Genomic DNA, 19369 nt, shown 5'->3' on the forward strand with positions numbered 1-19369 from the left:
CATACTACAGGCCAGCCTGAGGCAGACCTGATCCAGCCCGGCCCCTTTCCAGTAACAGCACAGGACACATGCTCTAAGATTGTGGGGAAAATTTAAATGCATCTAGGTTATTTAAACCATCTGTAAATAGGTCTGCTTTTTTCCTTTCCCATCCTGCTAACTGAGGTGTTGTTTGAACTTGTTCTCAGTTCACAAATCATGTAATTTTTTTTTTATGAACATGGGTGCTTTTTTTGGGTTTGTTTTTGTTTTTCTTTTTTGAATGAACATGGAGTTTTAAAGGAGTAATAAAATATCTCCACTTTAAAGGACAACTGTTATCACCATTTTTTTCCTCATTGTCTAAAATTTAGGTGGCCCTTTTACATACCGATTTGAGATGCTCTAATTAAAGGCCAACCCTCTGTATCCCACAGGCATTAGCTATCTTTCCCTATTTAGTTCCCATGGTTTAATTCCCATAAGTCCATTCACATTCATGAGGCCTTTGCTCTAAGGATCTAGCCGGGCCCAATATTTATAGACCTTGTACTCTGTGCCCAGTGCAGTTCTTAGCACTGGGGATTCAGTGGTAACTCAATCAACCTGGTCTCTGTTTCCCTCATGGAATTCAGAGCTGGGAGATAAACAGTAAATAGGTAAAATATCATCTAGTGATAATGAGGCAGGATAGTAAGAAGCTAGGGAGATCCCTTGACATGTGGAATAAAGGAAACAGACAATATAATTAAAGAAAGCCAAACAATCTGAGCAATTTACAGCCAGCTAATGAATCACAAGGTTTTATCTTCCCTAACAAAGGGCAGTTAGGAGCAAATGGTTTACATATTCCAGACTGTTCCAGGACAGAACAGCCTTGGTCCCCGTCCCCCTTCAGTGACGTTCTTGAAATGAAACTAACCAGAAAATAACCCCTGACCCCTCTATATGCACATTTTACATATATATATAATTCTATGTCTTGAGTGGTTATTGGTCTGTGTGTACATTGAGTCAATTTTTTTAAAAAAGTATGTTTTTACTGATTTCAGAGAGAGAAAGGGAAAGGAAGAGAGAGAGAAACATCAATGATAAGAGAGAGTCATTGCCCGACCGGCATGGCTCAGTGGTTGACCTATGGTACAGGAGATAGAGGTTCAATTCCTCTATCTGAAATCAAGATTTTTTTTTTAAAAAAAAGGAATGCATAAATGAGCATTGGAATGTTATTTTAAAAAAAGAGAGAGAGAATCATCGAGGAAAGGAGAGGGAGAGAGAGATAGAAACATCAGTTGCCTCGTGCATGCCCCCTACGAGGGATAGAGCCTGAAACCCGGGCATATGCCCTGACCAAGAACTGAACAGTGACCTGCTGGTTCATGGGTCGACGCTCAACCACTGAGCCACCCCAGCCGGCCGGGCCACACATTTTGATGAGTCAACGTATTGAAGGACACGCCTGAAAAGCTAATGAGTGTTCTGTTAAGACCCTCCTGTGAAACCTCCTCTAGGATTCTGGCAGGCCAAAGAGAGATATAAAGCGTCAAGACAAAGGAGCCATGGTGTGCTCTCACAAGAGCATGCCCATATCTTGTATCTTTTCTGTTTTTCTCCTAAATTCTAAGGGACCCCATGAGACTTGCAACTAGGGGAGCAGTGGGCAGCAGCACCTCAACCTGGGCTAACCCCCTGAACTGTTTCCACAGGCTCCATTTTCTCTGACTTTTTCTCTCCTGTTGCTTTTTCTGTCTTAAGCCCTCCCTTGTTTCAAGCCAGCTTTAATATACATACTCTCAAAAGCCACCTGGACTCATGTTGTAAAATCCTTCCTACACGAAGTCAAAAACCCACACGCTACCGGCAAGCCCTAGGCAGACCAGCCATAGGCCCAGACCCTGTCTGGTAACAATAAGTGCTTTGTACAAAAACTTACATATTTAGGTCTTCTCTGAGGACGCAGTGCACACATACTGAGATCTGAATGTAAGAAGGAGTCAACCATGTGAGGACTCAAGGAAAGTGCTCCAGGCAGTGGGTACTGCAAATGCGAAGTCCCTGGGGTACAAATGAGAATAATGAGGAAGAAACTTGAAAATAATGAGTTCCCAGTAACGAGGTCAGAGAAGCAGTAGGGGCCAGATCACATAGGGCCTTGTAGGCCACGGTAAGGAGCTTGAATCCTATTCTGAGGACAATGGGAAGCCAACAGCGGCTTTGAGCTGGGGAGTGGTAGAATCTGATTTACTTTTAAAAAATGATTTAGGATGGACCTGGTGATTATTGTGCTAAGTGAAATGAGCCAGTTAGAGAAAGATAAATATCACATATTCCCACTTATATGTGGAATCTAATGAACAAAATAGGTCCAGAGACAGGGATGCATGGAATAGAACGACAGATCTCAGAGAGAAGAAGGCTGGAGGGGACAGGAAGAGACTAACCAAAGAACATATATGCATATAGGCATAGCCCATGGACACAGACAATAAGTGTAGTGAAGGCCTGGGGTGGGGCAGGGGCTGGGTGGAAGGGACAAAGAAGGGGAAAACAGGGGACATCTGTAATACTGTCAACAATAAATAAATAAATAAGACTTAATCCTTGTCATGACAGTGTGGACAAAAAAGTGGTTCTAGGGAAAATAACCTCACAAGGTGATCTGATCATAAATTCCTAACTGGACAGGTCATGGTGGGTAGTCCCAGGGATACAACTTTTTTTTAAAAAAAATATGTCTTTATTGATTTCAGAGAGAGGAAGGGAGAGGAGGAGAGAGAGATAGAAACATCAGTGATGAGACAGAGTCACTGATTGACTGCCTCCTGTACAGCCCCAACTGGGGGTTGAGCCCCCAACCCAGGCATGTGCCCTGATTGAGAATTGAAACCTCGATCTCCTGGATCACACAGGTCGATGTTCAACTACTGAGCCATGCCAGCCAGGCAGGCATTTAACTTTTTTAAAAAATTTAATTTATTGATTTGAGAAAGAAAGAGATCAATTTGTTGTCCACTTATTTATGCATTCTTAAGGGAGCTGTGGGGAAACATTAAATGTAACAATATTCACATTATAGGAGTACCAGAGGAGGTTGAAAGTAAGCAAGGGTTAGAGAACATGTTTGAAGAAATAATGGCTGAAAACTTCCCTAACCTGGTCAAGAAAAAAGTCACATAAGTTCAGGAAGTACAGAGAGTCCCAAGCACGAACCCAAAGAGGCCCACGCCCAGACACATCATAATTAAGTGCCAAGAATTCAAGACAAAGAGAGAATCTTAAAGGCAGCAAGAGAAAAGCATCTGTTACCTACAAAGGAGCTCCCATAAGGCTGTCAGTTGACTTCTCTCCAGAAACTCTACAGGCCAGGAGGGAATGGCATGAAGTACTCAAGATAATGAAAAGTAAGGATCTGAAACCAAGACTACTCTATCCAGCAAGGCTATCATTCAAAATAGATGTTGAAATAACGAGCTTCCCAGACCAAAAAAAAAAAAAAAGGCTGCCCGGGCGGGTGTGGCTCAACAGTTGAGCGTCGACCTAGGATCCAGGCGATCGGGGTTCGATTCCTGGTCAGGGCACATGCCTGGGTTGCGGGCTCGATCCCCAGTTGGGGGCGTGTAGGAGGCAGCCGATCAATGACTCTCTCATCATTGATGTTTCTATCTCTCTCTCACCCTCTCCTTTCCTCTCTCTGAGTTTATCACCACCAAACCAGCATTGCAAGAAATATTAAAGTGACTGCTGTAATAATAAGAAGAAATGGAGAGAGAAACATAGGCATAAAGAATTAAAATGGCAGTAAATAAGGACCTATCAATAATAACCTTAAGGACTCTAAGGGAGAGAAATAGAAATATAGTCATAGTCAGGGGCTTTAACACCCCACTGATTTCACTGGATAGATCTTCCAGACAAAAAGTCAACACAGAAGCAGTGACTTTAAATGACACACTAGGTCAGATGAATTTAATTGGGAAGAACATTTTACCCCAAAGCTGCAGAATATACATTCCTCTCAAGTGCACATGGGTCATTCTCAAAGACAGACTACAAAACAAGTCTCTACAAATTCAAGAAGATTGAAATCATAGCAAGCATCTTGAATCACAATAGCAGGAAATTAGAAATCAACTACAGTAAAAACAATCAAACACATGGAGGCTAAATAGCATGTTATTAAACAATGAATGGGTTACCAATAAGATCAAGAAAGAAATAAAAAACTTCCTGGAAACAAATGAAAATGAACACACAGCAACCCAAAATCTATGGGACACTGAAATCAGTCCTGAGAAGGAAGTTCATAGCACTACAGACCTACCTCAAAAAGCAAGAAAAAATTTTAATAAACTATCTAACTCTACAGTTTAAAGAAGTAGAAAGCTCCCCTGTGAAGCCATCTGGACCAGAGCTTTTGTTTGCTGGGAGTTTTTTTTATTACTGCTTTGATTCCATCAGTTGTTATTAGCCTATTCAGGTTTCCTGACTCTTCCTGATTCAGTTTTTCATGATCTCACTCATATGTGGAATCTAATAAACAAAATAGACTGAGAAACGAAATAGACCCAGAGACATAGAGGCATGGAACAGACTGATGAATCTCAGTGGGAAGGCGGGTGTGGGGGAGTGGGTGGGAAGAGATTGATCAAACAACTTATATGTATATATGCATAACTTATGGACATAGTGTGGTGAAGGCCTGGGGGACGGGGAGTGGTGGGGTGGATGGGGGGTGGAGAGGATCAATGGGGGGAAAAAAGGGGGATATCTGTAATACTTTCAACAATAAAGATAAATTTAAAAAAAAAAAGGGTAAGCCAGGCGCTCTCCCTCTCAGGAGCACGCCTGCACCTTTCTTCCCCCACAGGCCTGCATCTCCTAAACTCTAAGGGTCCCCATGAGACTTGCAACCAGGGGAGTAATGGGTAGCAGCAGCTTGTCCTGGGCTAACCCCTGAACCTGTCTCTAAGGCCCCCTTTTCTCTTACTTTCCAGTAATCCAAAGCAGCCCCACCTAGTCTTGCTCCTGTTCCTTTTTCTATCCTAAGCCCTTCCTTGTTTCACTGTCCCAGCTTTAATAAATGTACTCACTCTTTTTAAATTTTTTATTTATTGATTTTAGATAGAGAGAGGAAGTGTGAGAAACAGCAATTTGTTGTTCCACTTATTTATGCATTCGTTGGTTGGCTTGTATGTGCTCTGACCAGGGACTGAGACCACAGCCTTGGTTTATCAGGATGATGCTCTGACCAACTCAGCTACCTGGTCACCTGGTTGGGTGCCTCTTTTTTTAAAAAAATGTATTTTATTGATTTTTTTTTTAGAGAGGGGGAAGGAAGAGGAAGAGAGAGATAGAAACATCAATAAGAGAAACATCATCCATTGGCTGCCTCCTGCACACCCCCTACTGGGGACAGAGCCCACAACCCGGGTATGCGCCCTGACTGGGAATTGAACCAGTGACCACTTGATTCCTGGGTTGACCCTCAACCACAGCCACACCAGCTGGGCAGGGTCTCTTTTTAAAAAAATCCTCACTGGAGGACATGCATAGGGAGAGGAAGGGAGAGAGAGAAAAACATTGACCTGAGTCCTCCTATACACACCCCAACCAGGGATCAAACCCATAACCTAGGTATGTGCCTTTACTGGGAATTGAACCAGCAACCTTTTAGGGTACGGGGTGAAGCTCTAACCAACTGAGCCACAGGCCAGGGCCAGTTATCACCAGTTTTAAATGGGAGATTTCACATACAGATCCAAATTTGTAGGAACTCCCTAAAAATGGAAGTTCTGACAACACTGGTCCTACATGGAAGTCACTGGCTGCAGCTAAAAGCAGAAACCACCTTTGGACAGGAAAGGGACTTTCAAGTTTGCCATTTTGTATGCCCTGCAGTGAGGCAAAATCCAATGATGAAGGGTCCCGGGTTCTATTCTGGCCAATGGCACATACCTTGGTTGCAGGCTTGATTCCCTGCCCTGGTCCGGACGTGTGTGGGAGACAACCAATCGATGTGTCTCTCTTACACTGATGTTTCTCTCTCTCTCCCTTCCACTCTCTCTTTCTGAAAACCAGTGGAAAAAATATCCTCAGGTGAGAATTTTTAAAAAAGTACGCCTGTTGAAAGAGTGCACCTTAGATCAGAATTACGCAACAAATCCAGAGGGCATCTGGCTTTGCCGTCCCTCACCTAGTTTGTCTGAATCCAGCATTATTGGAGATGTTGAACAGTACCACGTCTCCCCTGAGTTTTGAATTGATGTAATACATTCTTTAAAGTCACAGTTATTTACTTCCAATTTTACCTTAAATGTGTAAGAAAAATTCCAGGATGTTGTCTGAAGTTTGTGCAGACCTGATACAGGTCCGAAAAGAAAAAGTAGCCCAAAAAAGTAGCCCAAATCCTTCCATCGCTTATATGGAATGTGCTTTTCATAGGACTTCAGCTTTCAAAGCACCTTCTGTCTCACCTGGTCAACCCTGTGACGCGGGCGGTGGTGGGATTCTGCAGAAGGGGAGCACGCTGGGGCCTTGCTAGGAGTCAAGTGGAGAGTCTGTGGAAAAGTGTGCACCCAAACCTGACCCCTCTGCCTCCCCAAGGCATTCTGGACGGTGGCCAGAGGAGGCAGATGGCAGGAGAAAAGAAGTGGAAATGCAAAAGGCAGGTTGGAACGAACAAGGACAGTGCAGAGGAAGGCAGGCACTGTGGGGTGCGGTTAAGGCCTTGCAAAAAGGGTGAGGCTCTGAGGCGGCACGTTGGGGGCTATTGGGGAACCTCATTCCACCAATGGCAAAACGGAGCCCAGAGAGAAGGTGGTTTGCACAAGGATGTCCAGCACTTTGCAAGGCTGCAGCTGAACCCGAGTCTCCAGATCCCCGCCCAGGGATCTTCCTTCCGTCGGTCACTGGAAGACAGGCCGGCGGGCAGGGGACTCCAGGCCCGAGGCAGCGGGCGCACAGTCGCACGGGGGTGAACGGAAAGCTCTGCCCAAGGCTGGTGGCGCTATTAAACATCAAAGACCCAGGATGCCAAGTCCAAACAATACGAGCAAGCGACCTCAAAGCCGAGATTTTCTCGCGGCCACAGGCTCCCACAGCTTCCGCCGGGAAGGCGGCGTCAGAAATGCCCCACTAGTACTCGGAGACTTTAGGAACCGCCCCAGAGATGGTCTGGATCTTTTGGAAATGTCAGAGCAGGAATCAAACATCAAACAGCCAACATTTCGGAAAGGCCACAATTCCCTAAGAAGCATTCCGGAATCTCGGAGATTACCCGCGTACGGCTGGGGTAAAGCGGAAAACAGCCGGGTGCCTTTCGGGAATTTCCGGAACTTCTTCCTACGCATTCGGGACTTCCCGGCTCTTTGCAGTCTCTCCAGTTGTTTAGCATCTAGCCCGTCCGTTCTTCGCTGAAATCCCGAGACAGTCCCTCGGCAATTTCCGGAACGGTTCGGGATCTGCCCGAGAGTGGCGCCCTCTGGCGGCGCTAACACATCATCACCACCACCACCACCACCGCTCCACTACCACCATCACCACCGCCATCCCCGCTAGGCCAACACGCGCAGACGCAGTTGCGTGTCGGCGGCCGTTCCGACCGGACGTAGTTGCTGCTGAGATCAGTTCCGGCGGGTGACGGTGCGGACGGGTCAGAAGCGTAGAGGCGGCGGCAAAATGGCGGCGCCTGAGGAACAGGACCTAACCCAGGACCAGACAGAGAAGCTGCTGCAGTTTCAGGTAGCAGCGAGTACTCGGTGCAGCACGTGCCGCCGCGGGCTGGGGAATAGGCCTCTAGAGGAGCCCAGAACCCTTTTGAGATTGGGCCCGAGGTTCTTCTCAGACCAGCAGGCGGCCCCCTCCCCCCCAGACGCCAACTGCCCTGCTGCCCCGGAGCCTGTCTGTCCCTGGCCTTCAGTGGTGGCTGCTGCCAGATGCGCCTCCACCGCTCCCCTCAGCGGGCCAGCTTCTCTGGTGTCCTTTATGGGCGTCCGTCTTCGGTCATCCTTCCCAGACCCGATCCTCTCCGCCCAGCGATTCTGGACATACCGGAGATGCTTAATCCCCATCGTAGAGTTGGCCTCGTTTCGGGTCCCTGGAAAACCTACCGGCATCCCATGCTACTTCCATAAACATCTACCGAGGGCATCTTGGATGCCAGGGCTTGTGTTGGGCAACCTGGTGGGGGAAGGGCAGGCCTGGCCCCCGCCCTGAAGGTGTGGGAGGACACTACGTAAGGAAACAAATGCAACATTATAAATGTCATCAGTGGCTTTGGCGAGGTTTATTACCCTGGGCTTATTCCTGGACTCACGTGCTTGACCGAGCTTGAGGTGGGTGGTAACTTAAGGAATCTGCCTTTTAAGTGGGTGTCGGGTTAAAAACTTTAGCAATAAGCACTTATCTCTGAACTGGAGAATCCGGGTGGAGGAGACCACTAGGGTGGATAACCTTGATTCTTTGTTGCCCTGATGGATACCAGTTTCCTTATTTATAAAATACGTATTTTAAAAACGTTTACTCCTAAGCATATTGTGGAGATCTATTAAGTTTATGGATGTATGAAAGGCTTTGTAAAATGTAAAATGCTCCCAAACAGTATTGCTGCTTATTAATCATTATTTAACTTAGGAGAGAATTAAAGTTAGTGATACACTTATTTCTTAATATAAAACGTGCTATATATATTCATTGATTTCAGCAGTTATTTACCAAGAACCTTAGTGCTCAGGCACTCTCAGAAATGCCATTTATTATTGAGTAAGATGTTGTAAGTACTTTGCTAAACACTTAGCATACATTATCCCATTTAATACAATACTAGGAGATTCATACTGTCACAATCCCTATTTTACAGATAAGGGATATGAGGCTTAAGAAGTAAGGTGTTTAGGTTACACAGCTAGTACGTGGTGCTGTCAGATTTAAAGCCAAGTCCATCTTTTCAGAACCTTTCCTGAGCCCTTGACTTGTGTGCCGTATAACCTGTTTAACACTGAAAGTGGAATTCAAGTGTTGTGATTTGTTTTTTTTATTTTAGTAAGTTCTCAACTTTTCTATAATTTCCTTGATTCGATTTCACTGTAACTTTGGAGTTTTTTCTCTCTTCAATTGAGCAGTGGCACCTGAAACTAATAGGATTTGTATGTTAATTATACATCAACCTTTAAAAAGTTGAGCAGTAGGTTGGAAATATATAAATGGAAAAATACTATCATAGAAGTTAGTTGATATTTGATTGGAGTTTTGAGTAGAGAACCTGATGGCACAGCGAATTAGAATCAGACTGAATAAGCAGCTTCCATTTCATGGTAGACCACTAATTTCAGAGTTTTGTTTAACTTTGGCAGACCATTTTACCCCCTACAACTCTTCAGGGTTATCCTATGTTGTTTAAATGTAATGAGGTGACGTGTGTCATGAGTCATGGTGTACTTAGTCTGGTACTGGAAGAACAATAATATGTGGTAGCATTTCTGAAGCATAGTGCATAGGAACCTCTGTTTTTGTCCTCATTGGACATCTATATCCGTAAAGAGAGGTGAATAGCAGGTTAAAGTTGTATTAAGATCGCTTTATGAAATTTGATTTAGTAAAGCAAATGTATTTTACATTTATGTGTTCTTTAAGCAGTTTTTGGATCATGTGCATCATCCAGATTGCCATTATACATTCTTTAAAACTTACTAGGTGTCAAGCATTATGCCAGGTATTTGATGTACATGAACTCTTTTAAATTGCTTCATAATACTGTAAGGTGTTAACCTCCATTCAATTTATTCATGAAGAACCAGGTTCTGAGACATCAAGTAACTTATACAGGTAGTAAGTGATAGAGATTTATTTATTTTTTAAGTTTTTATTTTTTTAATATGTCTTTATTGATTTCAGAGAGAGGAAGGGAGAGGGAGAGAGATAGAAACATCAGTGATGAGAGAGTCATTGATTGCCTCTTGCACACCCCTTAGTGGGGACTGAGCCTGCAACCCGGGCATGTGCCCTGACTGGGAATCAAACTGTGATTTCCTGGACCCTAGGTCGATGCTCAACCGCTGAGCCACGCCCGCCAGGCAAGTGGCAGAGATTTAGAAATCCATATCCATAACCATCTTGTCTATAATCTGATGGAGAAGCCAGATACATATATGAATGAGTATCCTGTAATTTGTTAGTGCTCATAGTGTGGTATGGTATAAACAAATTGCTGTGGGGATCTGGGCGGGGGGATAGGAAGAGAGAAGGATGGCTCTTGGGCATAGTGCTAAGATACTAGTTTATAACTGTTATGCTTAATCTTAAAGTAGCCTTACAGAGTGCCATATGTGGTATGCCTGCTCCTAGGTGAGTGAACAGATCTATTGAAGTACTTGCTTAATGTCATTAAGCTGTTAAATAGTAGAAATGGAGTTAGAGTTAGAAATCTAGTGGATCTGGATCTGGACTTCAACCCTGGGTTCTTTCCACTGTGCTTTGCTACTTCGAAGAAGGAATAGAATTTTAATAGGTGGTGGAGAGGAGAGTGTTCAAAGCTGATGAAACAGCTCAATTAAGGGATGGAGATGGAGTGTGGAGTGTGTTTGTGATAGATTTAGAGAATTGCAAGTGGAAAATAAGACTGGAAAGATAAATTACAGCCAGGGCCTTTCGAAGTCTTTAAAAGTTGTGCACAATGGCTTAAATTTTAATATGCAGGTGTGTGGAGCCATCAAAGGTTTTTTCAACTAGGGTGTGACATAACACTAGGTTTCAGGTTTGCTTCACTAACAAACAGTATGGAGCATGTGTTTGGAATGTCCACAGAGGTCAGGACAGAATAGGGTAACACTGCTAGGAGCTACTTCTCCCTGTTCCCCTCTAAGGTTTATTTGTACAAATAGCTCAGGAAGACAGCAGCTCCATGCAGACAACAGCCCAGGGGTCATACCACCCCTTCTGTCCTCACATTGGCAGACAGAGGCTTCTACTGTGGAGCCTTGGTGGGCTCCTGGGCACCTTTGGGAGGCTGAGCTGCAGTCAAAACTGTGTCTTGGGTTTTGGTTTGCACTTTGGCCTGGACTTTGGCCGGCAGAGCCTGAGATCCTTGGGGAAACATGAGCATGTTTCCCAAGCTTGGGGTGTTCGAAGTAGGCAAATCGATTGAACTTGTGGTTGCTGCCCTTTGGGATCTTGGGCTTGACCTCTTTAGGCTTTACGAGGAGGGCCTTGATAGCCACAGCACGTGTGCTCATGGCCTTGGTGTTGTTGGCCTGCATGTTCTTCAGGCCCTTCTTGTTGTGCTTTTTGGCAAAACACATGTTCCTCAGGAACTTGGGGTCCAGACCCTTAAGAGATTTGTGTCTTTGTGATCTGGGTTCTTGATTCCGTTTCTGTGCCATTTCCAGGACTGGTTGTGTGTAGTATGATTTTTAGACTTGGCCATATCTGCACCGAAGCCCGTGGCTCCTGAAGCACTTCGGGCCAGAAGAGAGAGAGCAAAGCTAATTCTCAATATTTTGCTTCATTTGATATATTGAAATTAGGAAAAGTAAAATACTTTAGAACCCTCAGGTTTCCTCTATTTCACTTTTTTGCGTGATGTGATTTGACTGGAACTCCCTAGGGTATATTTATCATGCTTCTTAGTCTGTTTGCTGTCTGCTATGATTTTTGTAGTTATCCTTTTCTCCTGTTTATTTTGGAACCAGTTGAGTTATGAATAACTAATGCAGACATTTGGTTTTAGCTGTTTCAAATGGGAAAGAATAGGGTTTTGGTGGTGGTGGTAGTGTTTTGTTAATCCTCACCGGAGGATATTTTTTCCATTGATTTTTTTAGAGAGAGTGGAAGGGAGCGAGGGAGGGAAGGAGAGAGAGAGAGAGAGAGAGAGAAACAGAAACATCAATGTAAGAGAGAAAAACATCGATTGGTTGCCTCCCACACACGCCCTGACTGGGGCCAGGGATCGAACCTCTAACCAGGTGCCCTTGACTGGGAATTGAACTCGATACCCTTTGGTGCTCAGGCCGGCACCCCAACCATTGAGCCACACTGGCCAGGGCAAGAATAGGTTTTAAGAAGAGATAATGCAGGTATGGGGGAGGTTACTTTTACTGAAGTAAATTTCCAAATATAGCAGGCTCCTCTAGTGCCTTGGTTTGCTACCTTTAGGTTGCTGTTTGAACACTTGGAGAAGGATGATATGACAGAGAGAGAAGGGACTAAAGGAACTGTGCATGGCCAGTGGAGGAAGAAACTATCTTTCTGCTTTACAGGAGTAAGAAATTTCTTCTCAAATGGATATTAGGGTCTCCATTCCTTTAAATTACAGAAAATTAAGCCTGAACTCTGGGCTGTAGAATCAAACTCATTTTGAAAATCTTCCCTTTTCACCCCAGCCAGTTTGGCTCAGTGGTTAAAGTGTCAGCCCGCAGACTAAAGGGTCGCAGGTTCAATTCTGGCCAAGGGCACATACCTCAGTTCTCAGTTGCAGGCTCGATCCCCAGCCCGGGTCAGGAGGCAACCAACCGATCCGCCCCCCCCCCCCCGCCCTTTTCCACTCTCTGAAAAGCTATGGAAAAAATATTTTTAAGTGAGGATTAAAAAAAGAAAATCTTCCCTTTTGGCTTCTTCAGACTCTTTTATTACCTAAAGGAAAAAAATACATGATGCTTTTTGTTCATGTATTTTTTTTTTAAAGAATCATAGATTGATCTGTTTGAATTTTTTGCCAGGGAATTTGGTGTTATAGAGGAAATATGAGCTTTGAAACTTGAGGCAAACCAGAATTAGCCTTTCGACGTAGCTTCTGGTGAGTTCTGCAACCTTGGGCAAGTTCTTCTTTGAATTTTTTCTCTTCTATAAAATGGGGATAATTTAATCTAATTCACAGCTTTTTTTTTTTACTTAAAAAAAATCTACAAAGTTAATACATGTTTATTGTGCAAGTCAGCAGCATAAAATTGTATAACAAAGGTAATTAAATCTCATCTTTTCTCCCCTCATCCTCATAACTGGTTTGTTGTGTATAATTGTATACTCTCTTCTTCTGCATATACAGATACAAAAGTACTTAATATATAAGCTCTCTTACCCTAATTTTCACTTAACTGAACAGATGTCCTCCATTTTCTAAGGTCCACTCTCTGAATACACCCAGGCATTTTTTTTTTTAATCCTCACTGGAGTATATGTTTATTGATTCTAGAGAGAGAGGAATGGGGGAGAAAGAGAGAGAGATCAAAGGGAGAGACAAACATCAATCAGTTGCTTCTTGGACGCACCCTAACCTGGGACTGAACCCGCAACCTAGGTATGTGCCCTTACTGGGAATCCAGTTGAACCGATGACCTTTTGATGTAGGGGACGATGCTCCAACCAACTAAGCCACATCTGCTAGGGCTATGCCCAGGTATCTTTGCTCTCATCAGTTGAATTGTACTCTTGACAAGAGTCAGTTGTGGTTGCTCCCAAACCAATGTGTGCTGGTTATATTTGTCATATAAATATGTTATGTAAGCCAATAAAATAGGAATGCAAAAATGTTTTTATCTGAAAACTAAATTAAATGTTTTGGAAAGGCTCTAGAGGAGCGAGTTACTGAAAAATTGCTGTTCACTTAGGTGTGGGCAAGATCAGTGTAAAGATATCTTTGGGAAAACTCATTGAGATGAGGATTGTACACTTACTGATTAGCAAGTGTGTGAGGTTGCACTCCACTTCAAGCAATCAAATCAATGTCTTAGGGATATGGTTTATGTTAGAAAGACTTCAAAGAATGTCAGTGGATCCACTCCCTAAAGAAAAGAGTAGGCTGCTGGGCCGGGTGTGGCTCAGCAGTTGAGCATCGACCTAGGATCCAGGAGATCGTGGTTCGATTCCCAGTCAGGACACGTGCCCAGGTTGCAGGCTCGAGGGTTGCGGGTTCCATCCCCAGTTGGGGGCGTGCAGGAGGCAGCCAATCAATGACTGTCTCATCATTGATGTTTTTATCTCTCTCTCTCCCTCTCCCTTCCTCTCTCTGAAATCAATAAAGATATATTAAAAAAACAAACAAACAAAACTATTAAAAAAAAAAGAGTAGGCTTTCATGAGAAGATTGCATAAATGTATATGCTTTATGTTTAAATGAAGTATTTAATGTCTGGGTGTTTTTATTCCTCACTCTAAGCGACTAATTAATTGGCTAGTTGTAGATCCCATTCTCATTAGGTAAGAGTGCTCTGCTCTTTTTGTCTAACTGAGATAGGATCATATTATACTTATGAAAGTCAGTGTAGCATAGTAAGTGGTCATGAAGATTGGTTCTGGAGTGAGACAGCCTGGATTTGAACCCTAGCTTTTCCAATTACCTAAGTCCTCACTTAATGTTGTTAATAGGTTCTGTGACTTTAAGTGAAATAACATATAATGAAACCAATTTTACCATAGGCTAATTGACACAAATAAGAGTTAAGTTCCTATGGCATCTCATTAGCTGTTATAATGAAATGAAGCTGAGGACCTGCTGTACTAACTTTGTGACCTTGGGCAAGTTACTTAACCTCTCTGCCTTAGTTTCTTCATCTATGCACTATTATCTACCTCATGGGGTTGTTTCAGTAATTAAATGTTAGTATATCTCAAGCACTGGCAAATATGAAGTAATTAAATGTTACATATTACAGTGGTACCTCGGTTTTTGAACGTCTCCGCTGATGAACATTTCAGTTTACGAACACTGTAAACCTGGAAATAATGCTTCGGTTTTCGAACACTCCTCGGAAGTCGAACATGCCACACGGCTTCCCCTGAGTGCAAGATCCTGAGGCCTAGCTGTCAGCTGTTGATCCCTCGGTTTTCGAACGTTTCAGAACTTGAACAGTCTTCTGGAACGGATTACATTAGAAAACCAAGGTACCACTGTATTCTAATTATTTGTAGTTTTAGTAGACAAGTCAAGGTGGACAATCAGCTTGTTCTCATTTTTTGTTTTTTTACAAATAATGCCGTACCGAGTATCCTTGTGCATATACATTTATCCCATTCTCAAGCAACCCTTATTTATTTGGCAACTACTGTGTGCCAGTTTACCATCTCTGCCATCATCCAGTTTAGTCATCCAACAAGAAATGAATGAAATTTTAGCAATAAGAAATAAACAAAAGATTGGAGCTGAAGACCTTACGTGTTTGCTTTTTGCCCATTGATCAGATAACTAGAACTATCTGCATTATCTATGCAGCATGGGGTTTTTATTAATTTTTGTCTAAGGACATCTCTTTTTGGTAATGACAAATGTGTGTTTTTGTTTGTTTTTTCAAAGATAATGTCACTTTAAAAAATATATATGTTTTTATTGATTTCAGAGAGAGGAAGGGAGAATGAGAGAGAGAAACATCAATGATGAGAGTCATTGATCAGCTGCCTTCTGCACGCCCCCTACTGGGGATCGAGCCAGCAACCCTGGCACGCGCCCTGACCGGGAATAGAACCATGATCGCTACAACTTGATTTTTTCAAAAAAGTTAACAAACTGCAAGCACCTGTTAATAAAGGTCTTAAATAATTGTCAAAAAGAAAAAGAAAAAGGCATGGGGTATAGTAATATATTAAGCATAATTCTTACCCTTGTGGAGTTCACATTCCAGTGGAAGAAGACCAGAGTCAGAATAAGTAAGTGAAATGTATATTACATTAGATAGTGATAAGTGCTGTAGAGAGAAATAGAGAATTTTGAGAAGAGAAGTCCTCACTGAGGAAGTCTCATTTGTGTGAAAACCTGAAGGAAGTGTGAAGCAAATCAGGATTCCAGATTGAGGGAATAAGGTGTGCAAGGCATGGTCTAGAGGGACCTTGTTCAGGAATGGCAAGTAGGATAATGTGGCTGGAACTGAGGGAGGGAGGAAGAAGATAGTAGGAGATAATGTCAGAGAGTTGAAGGCACGGCCAGTTCATGGAGGGCCTTATAGGCTACTGTAAGGATTTTGGCTTTAACTATGTGGTAAGATGGGTAGCCATGCAAGATTTTGAATAATGACAGGATTTATGATTATTAGGCTCACTCTTAAGAATAGCCTGAAGGAAGATAGGGGAGGGTTAGGGAGACCAATTAGGAGATTTTTGCAGTGGTCCAGAACTGCTTAGACTAGGATGAAGGAGGAAGTAGATATGAGGAGGAATTGGATTCTGAATATACAGCGGTGCCCCCTTATTGAAGGGGCATACATTGCAAGACCCCCAGTGGATTCCACAGATAGTACAGAGCCCCCTGTACACTGTGTTTTTTTTCTTATATGCACCTACCTTTTCACTTGAATTACTTTATGGCTTCTCTTTGGCATATCTGAATTACCAGCCTCACTACTCTTCTTTGGGACCATTAATAGTAAAATAAGAGTTACTTGAATCCAAGTGCTGTGATACTGCAGAGACAGCTACTAAATGACCAATGTATGCAGGGTGGATACACGACAAAGGGATGATTCATGTCTCAGGCAGGACGAATGAGACAGTACGATATTTCATCACGGTACTCAGAATGGCACCCAATTTAAAATTATGAATTGTTATGGAATTTCACATGTAATATTTTCAGATGTAACCAAAACTGGAAAGTGAAACCTGGAATAAGGGGGAACTACTGTATACATAAAGAAGAAAAGATCAGAGGGCTAAGCTCTGGAGCACTCAGCCTTTCGCATACTGAGGATATAATGAGGACCTAGCAAAGGAAACAAAGTGGCAGGCAAGGTAGGAGGAAAATCAGTATATTGTCCTAGACTTCAAGTGAAGTACCTTGAGGAATGGGAACAGATCTTGGATTTATGTTGTGGGGATCATTGGTGACCTTGACAAGAAGTTTTATTGGAATGTTTGGGAGATGAAGTCTTGATTGGAGTGACTTCAAGAGAAAATGGCACGATAAATTAGATTTCTGCAGGCTTTGCTCTAGAAAGGAAAGATTGGGCAGAAGCTGTAGCGGGGAAGAGAGATTAATTTTTTTTTTAATTTGGAGGAAATAGCATGTTTGTATGCTGATGAGGAATACACATTAGAGAGAGAAAATCTGATGCAGAGGAAGGAGAATTGCTATTGCGATATCCTTGAGTAAGTGAGAGGGGACAGGACCAAGTGTATAAGACTAGAGGAGGAATTGGCCTTTGCCAGGAGCATGGATAAATTTGTCCATAGTAAAAGAAAAGATGAGTGTAGGTAGGTTGATGTGTGTGTTGGAACTTTTGATTATTTTCTCTGTGATATAGGAAACAAGATCTTGAACTAAGAATAAGAATGGAGGAGGTGTTGGAAGTTTGAGGAGAGAGAAGATCTGTTTATCTAGGAGAGTAGGAGTGAATGGACTAGGCAACTAGTATGAAGGCCAGGCAGTATTACAGATTTACTTGAGGTTAGTGATCGTATGTTTATTTAAAGTAAGACCAGTCAGCCCTGTTCAGCTGTGAGGGTACAGGTGCAGAGTAGGCAGAGATTTAGAATTTTAAAATATTGTGGTTTAGCTAAGGGAGTATGATTATGATAGAGTGGCAGAGGTGTGCGAGAAAGAGTGATTATAATGTTTGACTATAGAACTTACGATGAATAAGATGGGAAATGAGAATGTGAGAGGTGCTGAGGTACAGTGAAAAAGTAGTAGGGTCAATGGACTGTAGGTCCTGGCAGGGTTGAAGAATTTAAAAATAGGGCATTAGAAAGAGGAAGTTGAAAAGGTAGAGGGTGTGGAGGGGGAGTGTGCAGGGGCTTGCAGTTATTGATAATAGTGAGGTTTAAGGCTTGACCTCAGGAGTGAATGGAGCAGCAGTAGATAAGGAATTGAGAGACCAAAGTATTAAAACAGTTACGCAAATAGTAAGATCATCAGGACACTAATAAAGTTGGAGAGAATGACTAGAAGCCTGGAGCCAAAATTTTAGAGTGAAAGGCAGTGATTTGGAATGAGCAAATTACCCCAGCAAGGAAGGGATACTGATGAAATTTTGAGATTTGAAGGTGTGTTTTTGATGTCATTTAAACATTTATTGAGCATTTACTTTTTCCAAAGTGCTCTAGGTCTGTATCATTGATTCCTCCCAGTAAACAAATGGTATAAGTCTGGTATAGGTGAGTAAACTAGGATCATAAGGTAATTCAGCCCTAGCCAGTTTGGCTCAGTGGTTAGATTGTTGGTCCCTGGACTGAATGGTTCTGGGTTCGATTCCGGCCAAGGGCCCGAACCTTGGTTGCAGGCTTGATTCCTGGCCCCAGTGTGCGGGAGGCAACCAATCTATGTGTTTCTCTCACATTGATGTTTCTTCCCCCCCCCCCCCCGCTCCTTCCCCCTTCCACTCTTCCATTCTCTCTGCAAAGCAATGGGAAAAATATCCTCAGGTGAGGATTAAAAAAAATTTTTTTTAAAAGAAGGTGGTTTACTCTAGGTTAATAGTAAGGAGCTTAGATTTGAATCCAGAACTCTGGATTCTTACCACCTCCTAGCACTGCCACTCTGGCTTTAAGTGTTGATTTGTTTTCAACTATAGGTGAGTAGGGCCAACAGCAAAGCTATGTGGCAGGTTTTTTTAATAACATTTTTTATTTTCCAATTTCTGTTGACATACAATATTGTATTAGTTTCAGGTATACACCTCAGTGATTAGACATTTATATAGCTTGTGAAGTGATCACTGATAAATCATGTATTCATCTGACACCATACATGTTATTAAAATATTATGTGGCAGTTTTAAGAAAGAGAACCCAGCAAAGGAGGTGCAGAAGTGTGATTTTAATTCTGGACATCATCACTCGTGGTAATTCTCTCTTTTTCTTGAACAATGTGTATGTGGTTTTTTAAAATTGAATTTATTGGGGTGACATTGGTTAATAAAATTATATAGGTTTTAGGTATATAGTTCTACAGTACATCATCTGAATATTGTATTGTGTGTTTGCCACCCCAAGTCAAGTCTCCTTCCATCACTTGGTAATTCTCTTCATCTCCTCTACATGAAGGTGGACTTTTTTAAGAAAAAGGGAAGAATACCCAAAAGTAGGAATGAACATGGAGGACAGTTCTTTCACTTCTGTACCCACAGATATGAGAGAAAAATGGGAGAGAGAGGCCTCAGGGGAAGAAGTATCTTCAGGGAAAAGCCAGGTTTCAGTTAGAACATGAAAGTGCAGGAAATGTTCAGAGAAGAAGTTAAGGATGCAGGAGATGTTGCTGATGTTGCAGGGTTTTATTTCTGTAGGACAGAGTCCTAAAACTGTGGAATTACTGGGTCAAAACAAATGTATTTGTACATTTTAATAGCTACTGCTAGTCTACTTTCCGTGGAGTTTTAGCAGCTCACACTCCCACCAACTGGGGATCAAATCTGCAACCTTTTGGTGTATGAGACGATGTTCCAACCAACTGAGCTACCTGCCAGGGCAGTCTGAC

General features: G+C 42.7%; 1 protein-coding gene across 3 annotated transcripts in view; it reads left to right on the forward strand.

Moving 5' to 3' along the window:
• The first annotated feature begins 6893 nt into the window (after nucleotides 1-6893).
• Nucleotides 6894-19369, forward strand: part of FAF2 (Fas associated factor family member 2) — a 42204-nt gene continuing 29728 nt past the window's right edge. The window contains exons 1-2 of one of the 3 annotated variants that reach the window (XM_081136381.1): nucleotides 14667-14850; nucleotides 16532-16686. Coding sequence is in view for 1 of the 3 variants with exons in the window: in XM_081136380.1 (XP_080992506.1) it covers nucleotides 7657-7719 (63 nt within the window). In the remaining 2 variants the exon portion in view is untranslated. Of the gene's footprint in view, nucleotides 7720-14666; nucleotides 14851-16531; nucleotides 16687-19369 lie in introns of those variants that run through there. The other 2 variants (XM_081136380.1, XM_081136382.1) reach the window with 2 other exon arrangements.

This window comes from Miniopterus schreibersii (genome assembly GCF_964146895.1).
Source record: "Miniopterus schreibersii genome assembly, chromosome: 4".
Classification (NCBI taxonomy): domain Eukaryota; kingdom Metazoa; phylum Chordata; class Mammalia; order Chiroptera; family Miniopteridae; genus Miniopterus; species Miniopterus schreibersii.